Here is a 14737-nt window from a genome sequence, read left to right on the forward strand (position 1 = left end):
CTTTGATAAAAAGATAATTATTACAAATTATCTTAGCATTCATTACAAAAATTGCATCTCTTGTCTAAACAGAAGTCCCTGCTTGTTAAGGAATCTCATATGACAAAACGAAATAAGTGAAATAAATGATAAACAATTTATTGAACTAAAATATTTGATTTTCCTCCTCATCAGGTTAAAATATATACAAATATATATTTCTATAAATAATATATGTAAAGAAACAGCACACACCGAAACATCTATGAAAAATATATGTACACAGAACAATTCTGCTCATATCTGTTAAAAATACATTGTTACTCATCAAGCTTAATATTCACCAAACATCTAGCAGCACAAGGGATCAACTGTACAATTGTTTACACAATATACTCTATAAGGTAGTGCTGGGTACAGTTCGGAAAAGAGTTTTTTATCGAGCCTGAGATTGAAGAAAAAAGATGAAAAAGGCATACAGTGTTATGGTAATGTACAATGGGTGTGTCTGTTTGGATAACATGCACAGGTATAGAACCAATAATGTACAGTATGAAGGGAGGAAAGCAATAAGCGGACTAAATAAAATGAGAAAAGATTGTTACTCATTTCCTGAGCTAAACAGACATTGAATACAGTTACTTTTGTCACATTTGTTGTTCAGGCTCTATGTCCAGTTAACAATTTGAAAGAAATATGATAATTACTCTTTAACTGATAGCAAATAACTGGAATGATCAGACTGAATAAAAGACTAAACGTTTTATGATTAAACAAATCTACACCTTAAGGTTTTGTACCATACCAGGATTTGTATTGTGTAGTGACAAAAAAGTAGATTTTCCCATAGATGAGTTTTCATTACATGGAGTGAACTGTCATGGTTTCTACTACAGCATACAACATCTGATATAACGTGTATTCTAAAATTTTATTATTTTGTTTACATTTTAAGGTAATATTAGTTATTATTAGATTATCCTCAAGGATGACCAGCATTCCAATAACAATAAGACATTTACACCAAACAAAACCAAAGCACTGGGTAGATTCTTGATATCCCTCAAAATACAAGAAACACTACAAACCAAAGTGACAGCTGGAGGAAGAAAAATGCAGAAAAAAAAAATCAGAAACAGTGTTGCTCTTGTAGAGTGAAGAGAAGGGTTATTTTCGAAAGGGATTCAGTGCAACCCTTGCTTACATGAAGGGCAGTTCATTTTCAGTTGAAAGAGCATCTGAATGTTGTATTATCTGCGACAGGCAATTGCATTGATATTCTTGATGACGTAAAAGCCAATGGAAACTGGGGGCATGAGTATTGTTCGACCTGCTCGAAGTGTCCGTGGTTTCAGCTCAGGGAAAGTGTCACTGTCTAACATGTCCAAATGTTCTCCATTCAGCTGCACAGACCTGCAGAGCACAGACAGAGTGTGGGATAAGTGGGTCAGCAGCTGATTCAGTAGAGAAAATGATCCAATCTGGAAAACTAACAACACTGCGATGAAGAGCTATAATATAAATAAATATATAAATATAAAGTTCTATATATATATATATATATATATATATATATATATATATATATATATATATATATATATATATATATATAGATATATAGATAGATAGATAGATAGATAGATAGATAGATAGATAGATAGATAGATAGATGATAGGTAGTTTTGTGCTCCTCCACTTGATGGCGCCACAGTTACACAATGCGACATTTTAGGTACTGTTTCTGCTACAAAGTAATGCAAGTAACGTCAAATTTCTACGCAGGAATAGATTCAGTCTGAAAATCAGTGTAGCACACATAGCAGCACATTACCAGAACATCTGGAATAATGAAACTTGGGTCATCAGACTCAGAGATTGGCTTTTGGGCATTGTGTCCAAAAAGAACACAACACAGACATTCCCACATTCCCACTGACATTCCCAGTCTCAGTCTACAGTCTGTTACTGTGTAGGAATTGTTCAGTGGAACACCAGACACTTTTACTGGACTGGAAAATCACCAGATCTGGGGGATTATTTGGGCTAAAATTAATAAAAATCCACAAACTTGTGGGATATTTATTTGACAGAATTTTACTGTTTATAACTAACAGGTAAATAAGAAGTATACATAATAATCCAATTTATAGATTTTTTTTTTAATTACATTTGAATAAAAGCCATACTATTCAAAATTAACAAATAGCCCCAAAATTCATTCATTCATTCATTCATTCATTCATTCATTCATTCATTCATCCATTGACAGAATGACAACATTTTCCTGCTCATGGCTATTTTTTACAGCGTGCAGTGATAGGCTATTTACAGATAAGAGATCGGTTTAGAAATCTCATTCCACCTTGTGATACCACAGACTGAAGTGATCAGGATGTTGGAATTGTTTTAATCCAGCATGTTGCCCGTGGGCTTGGAATCTCTCTGCAATACACTTCAGGTTGTGTGGTGATGCAGTGTGACACAGCATGCTTCAGAAGCCATGCCAAAGAGTATTTGTTGATCTTCACAATTAAACTCAGACAGGATTTATACTCTGAGTTTAAAGCAGAAAAGATGGGTATGTAAACACACAGTATACTGTGCATCACTTAGGACCTAGAAAGAGGACATATATTTTTTTTGCTTTCCGTAAGATATGATTAAATATACGTGTCCTAATGGTTCCATATGCTCATATGCTGACCCAGAGGAGCTCCTGGCTAAACAGGGAAGCATGTGAGAGAGAGAGAGAGAGACTGTCCTGACAAGGCAAAGCTCTGCAGGGCACTTATCAATATGGAGCCAAAAGTCTGCTCTTTCTACATTTATGACCACGTAACACAACCACAAGAGAGAAATGTATATAGGCATTTCTATATTTGCATAACTCAGAGATGGAGAGATTATTAAACAGGAAGCTTAAGATAAGCAGCACATCAACAGTACAGCATGTCTTTTTGATATGTATTAGAGAAAAAAAAATGTATATCTATATATACATATACATATACATATGTATATATATATATATATATATATATATATATATATATATATATATATATATATATATATATATATATATATATATATATATATATATATATATATACATATGTATATGTATATGTATATATATATAATTATTTCCTATATTTAAAAACCCTCCATATATCGTTATATCACAGCATCATTGTTAAATTCTCAAATCATACTGGTCAGAATGTGCTGACTCATTTTCCATACAGCTCTGACAATAGTTCCAGCTGCAATGTACATATTAATGTATGTCTTATTGTTTTATAGCAGCAACAAATTCAATTAAAAATACAACAATTGAAAATTGTGTATAATTGTAAAATATTTGTGTCAGCACTTTGTAACAGTCTGAGGAAAAGCTGTAAGTCTTCAGAACAGGTTTATTTTTTGTCTTGGTAACTTCAAGACAAAAAAAAGAGAGGCTGGTAATGGAATGATTGATTATATGTAATTATAATGTGATTACAGGAACTACTTTTTTTTCGCTGACTTATTACACAATATTAAATGGGTCCTAATTTAAATTGTTAGTGTTGGGAAGTTGCTGAAAAAAAAATTCAGGACCAGTTGTTATTGGAAAGACTATAACTTTAGCATGAAAATGGCCCTCCGTGATATACAGAGCATGATGTGTGACAAATATACTGTATATTTCTGTTTTTACATACTGTATTAATGGGTTTCGTTTTAATCATGTGATTGTTACTTTAGTTCTGTATAAGTTCTCTTAACCATTTCAGAAAAAACACCTTTGTTATATACAGAAAATCTGTAATAAATGCTAATGCTAAATATTTATATAAAACATTTTAAATCAAGATATTTTACCAGTAATGGTGGGCACAACGTCACTGAGGTTTTTTTTTCAACTTGTTTTTAATTCATCATTAGAGATTTATTTTGCACTGTTAAATGTAGTTTAATATACTATACATTCAATTAGGAGTGTTACTAATTCTGTGAGGGCATAATATTCTACGTACTGGCCGATAATCATGTTAGACTTTGTGGTGAGATAAACTTATTTCATAACTAAATTGGGGTGGTCACTTACAGTCAGTTTTTTTATCATTATCAGTAATGTTTATTTTATTAATTTTCCTAGAAATGCAATGTGTACATTCATGGCTCTCTAGCAGACAAATTGATGTTACTCCTGTAGCAAAAACTAGTAAGTAACTATATTAACTTGTTCAACATTGTGTGTCACTAGCTACATTACAGCCTTTGTTTTCTAACATAAGGAAATTTATTATAACTTTACACATTTTATTATAACATTCTATATTATTTAATCTCAAATATGCTTATTCATCCCAAACCACACCTGCTGCAGACAATCATTTGAACAAAAGAAGCATGCTTGATTGAATAGTTCAGGATTCGTCATATTTGTGAGGGACATTTTCCACAGAGGACATTACATAAATCAACAGCTCTGTTACCGAAAAGAGAACATCTGTGAAGTCCAAATGACTAAATATCTGAGCGTGGTCAAGTGTAATCCCACAAAATGAACATTTGGCTGCTTGCTTTATAGAGGATTTTAGCGCTGGAATGTGGCATGCGTAACATTATAGCATATGTGTATATGTTACTCACTCAATTTGGACTGGGAGGTACTGATTCAGCCCATATGGACCATGGAGAATTGCAAAAGAGACAAATACTCCATATATTTTTCTGTTACTATAGAAAAAATGTGTTGCGGGACGACTGAGTTAATTAATAGCATGACCACAAGTTTTAAACTGTCATTTTGGATCTAGGTAAAAACATTGAATAGCATTTAATCTGAAAGATTTGTGAAGGCTGAAAGTATGGCACTGTCAAATAATGGTATATGTGAAAAGAACTGAAAAGAAATTGCCATTCAGTTCTCAAAACAGAACAAATTACCTAAACATTCTTCATAGTTCCTTGACAAATATTATGGTAAATTGAGTATAGCTGTTCAACATGGCAACTAATGTTTCAGTAGAAGTAATTACGTTTATGTTTTCATAATGAACTGTATGATGGATTACAGTGTTAGATATAATTATCAGTGGGCTTTTGCAATTCTACAGAATATTCTGTTTCATTTGTCTTTGTGGAAATTATGTCAAAAATGCAACCAAAATATTGGACCTGGTTATTTCCTCAACATCTGGTATGGTTGCATTCTTCACTTTTAATGATTTAATTTCATTTGAACTCACTTAAAGAAATTTGTAGTTATCACTACAGAATAGATTTCAATACTACAGGAATTGTACTTCAATTTCAAAAACACATGAAACTGAGAACACCAAATCATTTAATCACTCATTATACCATTACCAGGGACTGTACTCGGGGAAGTAACTTATCACTGCATCGTCAGTTTGTTTTCAGTTTCAATAAGCCAAGACAAAGTTATTACACTAATCCAATTTTATGGTCAATTTTGATAGCAAATGTTTTGTTCTTGGCTTCAAGAAAGTCCTTGAAATCGCTTTCAGTATTTTCTGGACATTTACAGCATAGTAAGTGAAAGCACGTTTCAAATACAATTTATCTTTTTTCCTTTCATTTTTCCCCTTGATAAATCTACAGAAATTGATGTGGAGTTTCCGTTTGTCATGTCCGCTGCAATTCATGATAAATGAGAACAACCGAATTCACTCCATTCGATATATTATACTATATATGGGATACAACTAAATATATAATGGATATGTACAAAGATTAAGCTGAAATAAAATTAAACAGAGTAAGTACCATAATCAGATTTGACAAAAAAGATATGCATTTATCTGCAGCTAAGTTCACCATTAAAATTTATAGTTATGCAATTTCATAGTAATAACATAACCAGGGATGTCACTTAGACCCGTTCTCTGGGACATAGTGGGCCCTAGTGAAATAAAAAAAAATAAGTATATATATTATCTGGTTATCTGGTATTATCTGGTTATCTGGTATTATCTGGTATATTGCAGTAGATACTTCATAAAAAAAGCTTTCCTGTTCACTGAACATAAGCAGTTACAACACTTGATGAAGGCTGATTGTAACTCCAGTTGCAAAAATATCCTGCATATCCTCCTTGATCATATGCGTCTTTTCACACAAAAAAAAACCCCAGAAAATGCTATTTGAAGTTATCAAGTAATAATAAGATAACAATAACTAACCCCTCCTCGACCCCCCCCCCCCAACATGCAACATGTTAATAATATTATTAAACGTGATTTAAAATAATGTTTTATAAATCACACATGCATCTAAATAAACTTGCCCTGAATTCATTTCTTCAGATAAGGATATCAGATAAGGGAAAGTAATTTTTCACAATCAGATATTATTGCAATGGGAAGATACTCATATCCATATTTGGCTAGATTAGATCTGTGTTGTTGTAACCCAGGTCCAGCTCTGCTTCTTTTCCCTTGCTATTTAGAATGTTAGGGCAATGTTGTTAAATGGCACTCGGCCAGTGGGTGCAGAAGTTTAATATTATGTCAGAAAACAATTAGCTCAGCTCTTCTTTCGAGCATAAAGTGAGAGATATACAATACCACAACTAAGCTAAACTGTTTGGTGAATAAGCAAAATATCTTGTGATCTTTCTGGATTGTCCCAGTTGTGGTTATTTATATGTGAATGAACTTATAACCAAAAGATTATCTAACAACAAGCTAATAAACACAATTTCATAAGTCCAGTCTTATTAAAAATAAGCTTAGTTCAGTTTCTACAGCTTCTTCCAACAAGGGCAACCTTCAGCATAATCTATATAGTCTACTTTATTCAAATGCATACAAAGGATTTCCATGTTTTTTTTTTGTTTTGTTTTGTTTTTTCTGCAATTAATGCACTTACTTTGAGTGAAGGCCATCAGCTCCAAAGGGTTGTAACAGATATTGGTGAACTGTTTTATTTCGTAATGTCCCAGCCAGCTTTATTTTCTTTCTTGATCGATGCAAGTTGATGATGTAGATTGTTATGGAGCCTCTGACGTAATTATGACTGCAGGGGATGACAACACAGAAGTGACGAAAGAAACATGCAGTGTGTTTAAACAATTACTTCTCAGCATAACAAAACCAAAACAAACCCTCTAAACATTTACCTTATTTTAATGAGATAAGATATAATTCCTACACAACTGTTCTTCTCATACAATCTACTGTAATTATTGTTGTCAATACTTTAATTGTAATAGCATTTGCCTGTACTTTCCACTTTAACAACGCAGATGTATCCAGAAATACAACGGTTTTTGAAGAACTGCATAATGCAGATATAATCTGCCCTGCTTTATTCAAGCATTAAACCAGTCTTTTATTTTGACTGTACTAGTACATCAAAAAGTGTTTATACATACCCCTATAACCCCTATAAAATCAGATTTGAGGTTTAACAGCTTTGCCTGTTGTATAAAATAGTGCTTGCTGCAGTAACTATTCAACATCCAACGTATTCAACTATTCAGCAAGAACTGTACTTAGGTTACTGGGTTAATAATGCTGAAGACTAAGCCTTTGGGGATATTACAGTAGACAAAGATAACTATCTGGGAAAATGATAAAACAAACAAAAGGATAAATAAGTGCTTTAATGTAAAGACAGGAACAACATTGCAGTAGTGAATAACATATGTTGCAAAGAAGCAAGTGAACAGGTCAGAGCTTGGCTTTTGTCAGACAAGCCTGTTAGTAATCTCTCTGCGTGCAACCAGCCTGGCCTCTCATCCATGTGTTCCTTTACACCTTGGCATACAGTGAATAGAGCTTGTGGAACTAAAGTAAACTTGAAAAAGGCCAAGGAACAAAAGTAAAACAACCCATATTCGATATGTATGTGGTGTCTTAGTTTTAGTAGAATTTTGCAGAGATTTTCCAACTCGCTGCATTAGACCAGACAAACAGATTGGATGGGTGATAAACACTGTCCAAGAAACAATGTACTTTTCATGCATTTGCATAAGGGACATAAACATTTAATGTTTTGTTTAATTTGAGCAAAATGTTTCAAGGAAAATATGGAGAGCACAAACCATATTGTGTGTGGTGCCAGTAAACTGGAAAAAAAGAACATGGGCGTGTTTTCAATAAGATTCCCTTCCTCTATCTCTCAGTCTGTCTATCTATATATCTTTTGCTGAAAACCTTTATCCTAGTTTGAAACATTGCTATCCTAAGGACAGTGCCTCTGTCGACAGGGCACAAGTAGTCATTGAATTGTTCGTTGATTATTGAATTTAAAATATTATGGAGATCATATGCTCTGACTTTTGCAGTGACCAGAACTAAACGCCTATAAAAATTTGTACCTACATGTCAAATAGCACTCTCCACTAGCAGTATTAAAACACCAATGTAGGGAAAATCTTTTGCTAGAATCATTTCAACACAGCTCCAGACTCTTGCAGAATCTCTGCCAAAGCACTCTAATGCATCTTACTAGACCTACTAAGACAAGTTACTTGGGTTTTCCCTTTAATTTGTCCCATGTGCATGTATATAAACTATGTACACATTTACGCATGTGTATTTTTGTGTGTGGGTTGGGGGAGTGATGTGGGTGGACTTTTGTACACACACATGATGAGTTATCGAGTTACTACCAGATTGAAAATATATTTTAAAGCAAATTTTTTATGGCTTTTTGAATTCAGTCTCTTTGGAACTACCAAAAGTCAAATTGCTACTCAAATAGAATTCATGAGAATTGTAACAAATCCCAATCTATACTAAGTACGCATTAATACAAGATTATTATTATTATTATTATTATTATTATTATTATTATTATTATTATTATTATTATTATTATTGTAAGCAGCCTGAGCCTTTCCACTTTACATTGCTGTAATCTGAAACAGTAATGCAGTTTATGCCTTAAGGTTTTTTCTAGCTCACTCTATACTGTAAGTCCTTTCTCCAACAATTTTATGGCCATAAAATAACATCCTTAGGCGTCCAATAATCTAAGCAAATAATCCGTGTCACTTTTCTGCACACACTGACACTATGATAATGTTCATAATAATTCAACATAGAGCATTAAAGAACTATAAAACATCTCAATACTACATTTCTTATAGTTTGTCACAATAAATATTATATACTGATGAGAGAACAAGAAGCTTGGGCAAGGGGCCAGGAGGAGGCGCGTAACTGAGCTGAGACAGGAGGAGGACTGTGGTCAGTAAGCCAACACTGCTGCTGACAAGCCAGCAAGCCCTATGTACATCATCCTGGAGTAAATGATAACCATCAAAGGGGATGGTGGCATTTTTTATCTGTTCTAGAGACAGACCCTCCTATTGTGCTAATACTGGGATGCTGGAATAAAGGCTTCTACTTTCTTTCAGCAGCTCAGTGACAGTAGAAAAGGCCCCTGCATACTTGATAATTGATAATTGTTAAATTTTATGGGCAGTCACTCTGAAAGAGATGGTGTCTGGAGCCAGTAATTAATAACCTTGAGCATAATCAGACATGAAGTATTATTTTAACCGCTATGGGCTATGTTAGTGACTCTTTATTGTACGGTAGCAACAAAGACACATCACTCACACACTAAAATCTGATGGAGGGAAAAGTTAATGCATATCCACCCCAACTGTGTTGGTATAAATACAGAGCATAAAGTGTTAAAAATCTGAAATAACTTTAGAAATTAAAGAATATACTAGTTAACATACTTGGTAAAACTTGTGCAGTGTGCATAGATGCGTAACTTGTCTCGGATCACTTTCCCTGGACGAGGCTTCCTTTGGAGCCCAGCAACCTGTACTGCCAGCACCCTGGGACCCACCAAACGCTTAAAGAGCAGAGACAGCCAGTAATCCTACAACAACAACATACACATATACCACATGTTACAAAAAATGACCTACTGACTTATTGGTACAGGAACCAGCACGTCAACATATATGTTAGGTTAATATAAGCTGCTCTATTAGGAGAATGGTGAAGGTCAACATTTAAGAAGAAAAGTGATTCTTATGCAGGATGCTTCTGGTTCAAATACAAAAAGAAGACAGTGGGTTTATTTGGCTGCAGGTGGCAAGCTATTCATCCTAGTGTGTTTCAAATCTAAAAAGAAAATTAGTGTGGCAAGATTGACATATTTGCCGGAAATTAGAGATGAAAAGTGTGAAAAACAAATAGAGAGTCACAGCTGTAGTGTGCCTTTCTCATATTAGCCTCCTCTGCTGGAGGGACTGAAGGAGATGTGTGCTCTTTTATCCTGTGGTTAAACAAGCCCACCCATGCCTCAGCCTTTTATTGAAAGAGACATTTTCTTGGACGACCAATTGGAGAAATATCACTACAGATATTGTTTGGAAGCTTTTCCTTTTCTAAGCATGGAACAACAAAGAAGGGAAGCATTTCTCTTTTGACTACAACAAAATGCTTGACTGGATTCAAGGCAATGTGATGAACATTTGCTATTCATGTCATGTCATGTCAATGAGGACAACTAAATGCACTTTTGTACTTTCCTGTGAATATATAACACTGTTAACAAAAGATGAAAGAACATGTTCTTCAAAAATCTAATACTGTACAATATACAAGCTGTAAAGGAACTTAGCCCTTAGTGAGTGATGTTGTAATTCTTCTAATTACTGTAGGTCTAAAAGTTGACACCAACATGAAAATCCTGCTTAATCAGTTGAATTAATCTCATTTATAACCAAGTGCAAACATAAAATTTACACGCTGTTCTTGTGTACATAGATGCTGAAAGAGATCCACTTTAATCACTTTCACAAGAGTTTGAAAAGCCGAAATTTCATGTGACACTTTTTAAAGTCATAGCCAAACACGATATGCTCCTATAAAAGCATTTTGTATTTGAGAGTTGAACACACTGAGCGCTAGCCAATATTTCAAAATATATACAAATAAGCTAAGAATGGTTTAATTCGAACCATCATTGTCAGAAACTTCAGTAAAATCTCATTACTTTTCAATTTCAACACCTAATTGAAAGAATTCAGAGCAGAATATGTGAATCAGGAAGTTCCCATGCAATCCTGCATGTGGGATCATTTAAAGGCTCCTTTTTCAGGGAAACATTAACTTAATTTGCTCCGGCAGCAAGTACCGTATAGGATCTGCTATGGCTAGCAGGGTAAAAGTTAGTCTCAGCAGTAGGACGGTCTCTCTGTGTTCTACATGCAGTACAATGTATACTACTCACAATAAATATATATACTCTACATATAATGCAGCTCCTCACAGCTCCTCTAAGCTTTCTGTGCAGAGTTCTCTGGTTTCCTCTCGCCTTCCAAAAACACTGTAGTAGGTGAACGGACTACTCTTAATATCCCTACAGTAAGTGTGAATAAATGTGTGTGTGCAAATGTACATTGCACCCTGCAAAGTACTGTATAAGCATCTCATTCAGAGTGTATTCCTGCCTCTCACTGTTGGATTGGCTCTGGATTCACCCTAAAGGAAAGCAGTTACTGAATACTTATATGTTATGATTCTTGGAATGATGGATGACCAGATGGCTACACTTCTCTGCCAGTGGGCATGAAGAGCATGGAAGGTGTGTTGGACATCAATTCCCAGCACTATGGTACTAATAATCCTCTGGAATGCCTAGACCAAGCCAACCTTCCCCAAAGACAGACTTGTGGTGTATTTGTGTGCAGTAACTGGATTAGTAATATTCCTCAGCTGTCAAAAAAGTCAGACATTATTTTTTATATGTACTAAAATATCAGATATTGTATTTATGTTCCTGTAGTAGGGACAAGAATCTGATTAAAATTCTACTGCTGTAATATACTGTACATACAGTAAATGCAGTACAATGGCTGAAAAGTCTTGAGCCTACAAACACTACACTATAATTAAATACTCATTCATTTAATGCTCTTCGGTAAAATTCTTTACCCTAATCAGGATCACAGTTCCTGTATCCAGAACCTATCCCAGTTACACTCAGTGAAGGCGGAAGAATTTTATCCAGCTGGGGAGCGTCCATTGCAGGGAACCATACACACATTCACAATTTAGGACAATTTAGCATAGCCAGTCCACCTACCTGGATGTTGTTAGACAGTGGAACAAACCCGGAGAATCCACAGGAATCCCACACAAATAGCACGTAAACCGCTACACAGACAGTAACCTGAGCTCAGGATCAAACTAGAGACCCTGGAGCTGTGAGGCAGCAATTAGCCCTTAACATTAACATTAACAAACAATAAACTTTAGCATTAAAACCACATGTAATGGAATTAGTTAGAAACACATTAATTGGTGTTTCTCTGACAGGTAAATAAATACACCTGCGTTAATTAAAGTTTATACCAATCCATGACTAATATTTAGGCATGTTGTATAAAGTGGCTATTGCTGACCAAATTTTACTCATTGAAGGTTCATGCAAATGAATGCAAATGTTGATTTTTGGTCTAAACTTTATTATTAAAATAAAATCATTATTGGTCATGTTCACGATTTGTTCATGTTAACTACTGTATTAATAATATCAGATAAGAGAATCTAAAAGCAGTACCCAAGTTTTCAGCAACTCACACAACTGAATTTGTATGAAAAATAAGTACATTTCCAGATGATCGAACACAAGAATAAATCCTAATCATTCTGGCCTATTGCACCAGTAAGACTACCAGATATGTCCCACTGAAGACAAATTGTGGCAACAGTTACCTCACACACTTTGCTTCATTTCCTAGATATTAATTTCCAAAAGGAAAGGCAAAATGTGAAATGGTTGGTTAAGGGACTTGGAAGGTCAGTGTTTGTGTGGTGGGATGGAGAAGGACGGGGAGGGAGATATCCTGGGCTAGCACTGCAGGACTGACTAAATGATTAAAGAGTGTGCGTCTAGACATAAATTTTTCTACAGGCCGACAGGTTGGGCCTGTTGCGAATTCTCACAGTGGGAAGTCTGGCAGTCACCACAGACACCCAGCTATGTTTAAAGCATTGTGATCGCAGCAGGAGGTGGCTCTTCCCAGCAATGACCGGAGATATTGAACCAAGAGAAGGAAAAATGACTTTCCAAAGAGGAAAAACGAAGATGATTTGATGAAAGTTGAATCTGAGGAACAAATTTATGCTGGATGTATAAACGAACTTGTGTAAAATTTTGAAGAATGATCATGTATAGATGGACTGGATTAGGGTCTTGGAATATAACAAGTGTTCCTGTGGAGAGAATGACAAATTGTGCTTCAAAACTTAATCCAGACTGGGACGTACCTTGGGAATTAAACATTTAACATTATATACATTTAACAATATTTTTGCATTTAGAGCAAAATTTGTGTTTTTCATTCATTTATTCTATGCGTTTAATTTTTTTTTGTAATCTAAGATCATTTATTTTGTCTATTAATGCATAATTTGAAAAGTGATAGATTACTGAGTATTGCTATCATGATATTTATTTATAGCTATTAAAAAATATATATATCTGCACTAATTCCTTACTCTGACATAAATCTGAATTGAATTAGATTAAGCTGCAGCTCAACGATTATGAAAGGTAGTATAGTCTCATCCTGAGCCATTTAATCCTCATGCTTCCTGTTTTATTTATTTATTTTCCTATTGAATCAAAATCTCTTCCAGATACACTTTCAGATTTGTATGCTCCTACCAACAACAGTGTTAAGTGACACTCAAATCCTTTTCCTGATTTCCTGCATTTACTATCATTGATATTCAATAGTAAAAATTCTTACAGTGAAATAATTATTACTATGAATTCAAAATATCTTTTAGTCTTTGTGCTATAGTCAAAACAAAAGAGAAGGAAAATAATAACATATAAAAGCCCTTCCTTACTATTTCAGGACTATTCAAACAAGTCCATATAAAACAGTTGAGTGATGAAGCAAAGGAAAGAAGGAAAAGTCACCATAAAAGAAATGGGCTTTTGCCCTAAGGCATTGTACTTATGGCACTACAATTCTCTGAGCCTTTTAAGCTGTTTTATAGCCAAGGCGCGGTAGGAGTTCACAAAATAAAATTGAATTTTAATTGAAGTCTTCTGTTTACTCTGTCTACGAGGCTCACCACTAGAAAATGTGTGAGACCGAGGTACACAGTAAGGTAGCTAGAGCCGGTCTGACCTGCTAACATAAAGGAGCTGTATGTAGTTGTAGTTGCAACCTGTGGAGTGGCCCAGGCTCAGGTTGCATGTCTGTTAGTATCTTGCAGTCACACACACACACACACAGACACACACACACACAAGCAAAGTAGACATGTTTTGGGGCAGTGGAGGGGGAGGGGGGCAGGTGACACTGTCCTGGGGTATTTGACAGAGGGTTAGAGTTTCAATGCACCTCAATCAGCTGCCCAGTATTCAACACCATTAAACACCTTTCATCTTGGCTAATAGGTCCCACGGGAAAAGGCTGCAAAGTGTCCAGGCATCAGACTGAAAAGGAACTGTCTCACACACTCAGCTCATATGACTGAAAGGGTTTCACAAGGCACAGAGTATAGCTTCAGGGTTTCTAACCATTATTAACATTGCACTAATTTGTTTGCCCTTAAAGCAGAGGTTCTCCATTTTTACGTCACTATGGAACACTTGGCTTTTTTTGCCTGTCTAGTAAAGACAGAACAAATTACAAATATTGATTCAGTTATAATGGCAAAATAATTCACTGTTGAATAAGAAATAATAATGTTAATTTGTGGAATACACAGTTACATACAATACTGTGTAAACTGGATAC

At 34.8% G+C, this 14737-nt stretch overlaps 1 protein-coding gene across 1 annotated transcript in view; it reads right to left on the reverse strand.

Annotated features, from left to right (window-relative positions):
* hpse2 (heparanase 2) overlaps window positions 1-14737 on the reverse strand; it is a 49612-nt gene that overhangs the window by 349 nt on the left and 34526 nt on the right. The window contains exons 10-12 of the mRNA XM_060871376.1: window positions 9698-9843; window positions 6868-7014; window positions 1-1392 (exon numbers count right to left, since the gene is read on the reverse strand). The exon at window positions 1-1392 is cut by the window's left edge and continues 349 nt beyond it. Coding sequence (XP_060727359.1) covers window positions 1230-1392; window positions 6868-7014; window positions 9698-9843 — 456 coding nt within the window. The 3' untranslated portion in view covers window positions 1-1229. The remainder of the gene's footprint in view (window positions 1393-6867; window positions 7015-9697; window positions 9844-14737) is intronic.

Source organism: Tachysurus vachellii, chromosome 6 (genome assembly GCF_030014155.1).
Source record: "Tachysurus vachellii isolate PV-2020 chromosome 6, HZAU_Pvac_v1, whole genome shotgun sequence".
NCBI classification, from domain to species: Eukaryota; Metazoa; Chordata; class Actinopteri; order Siluriformes; family Bagridae; genus Tachysurus; species Tachysurus vachellii.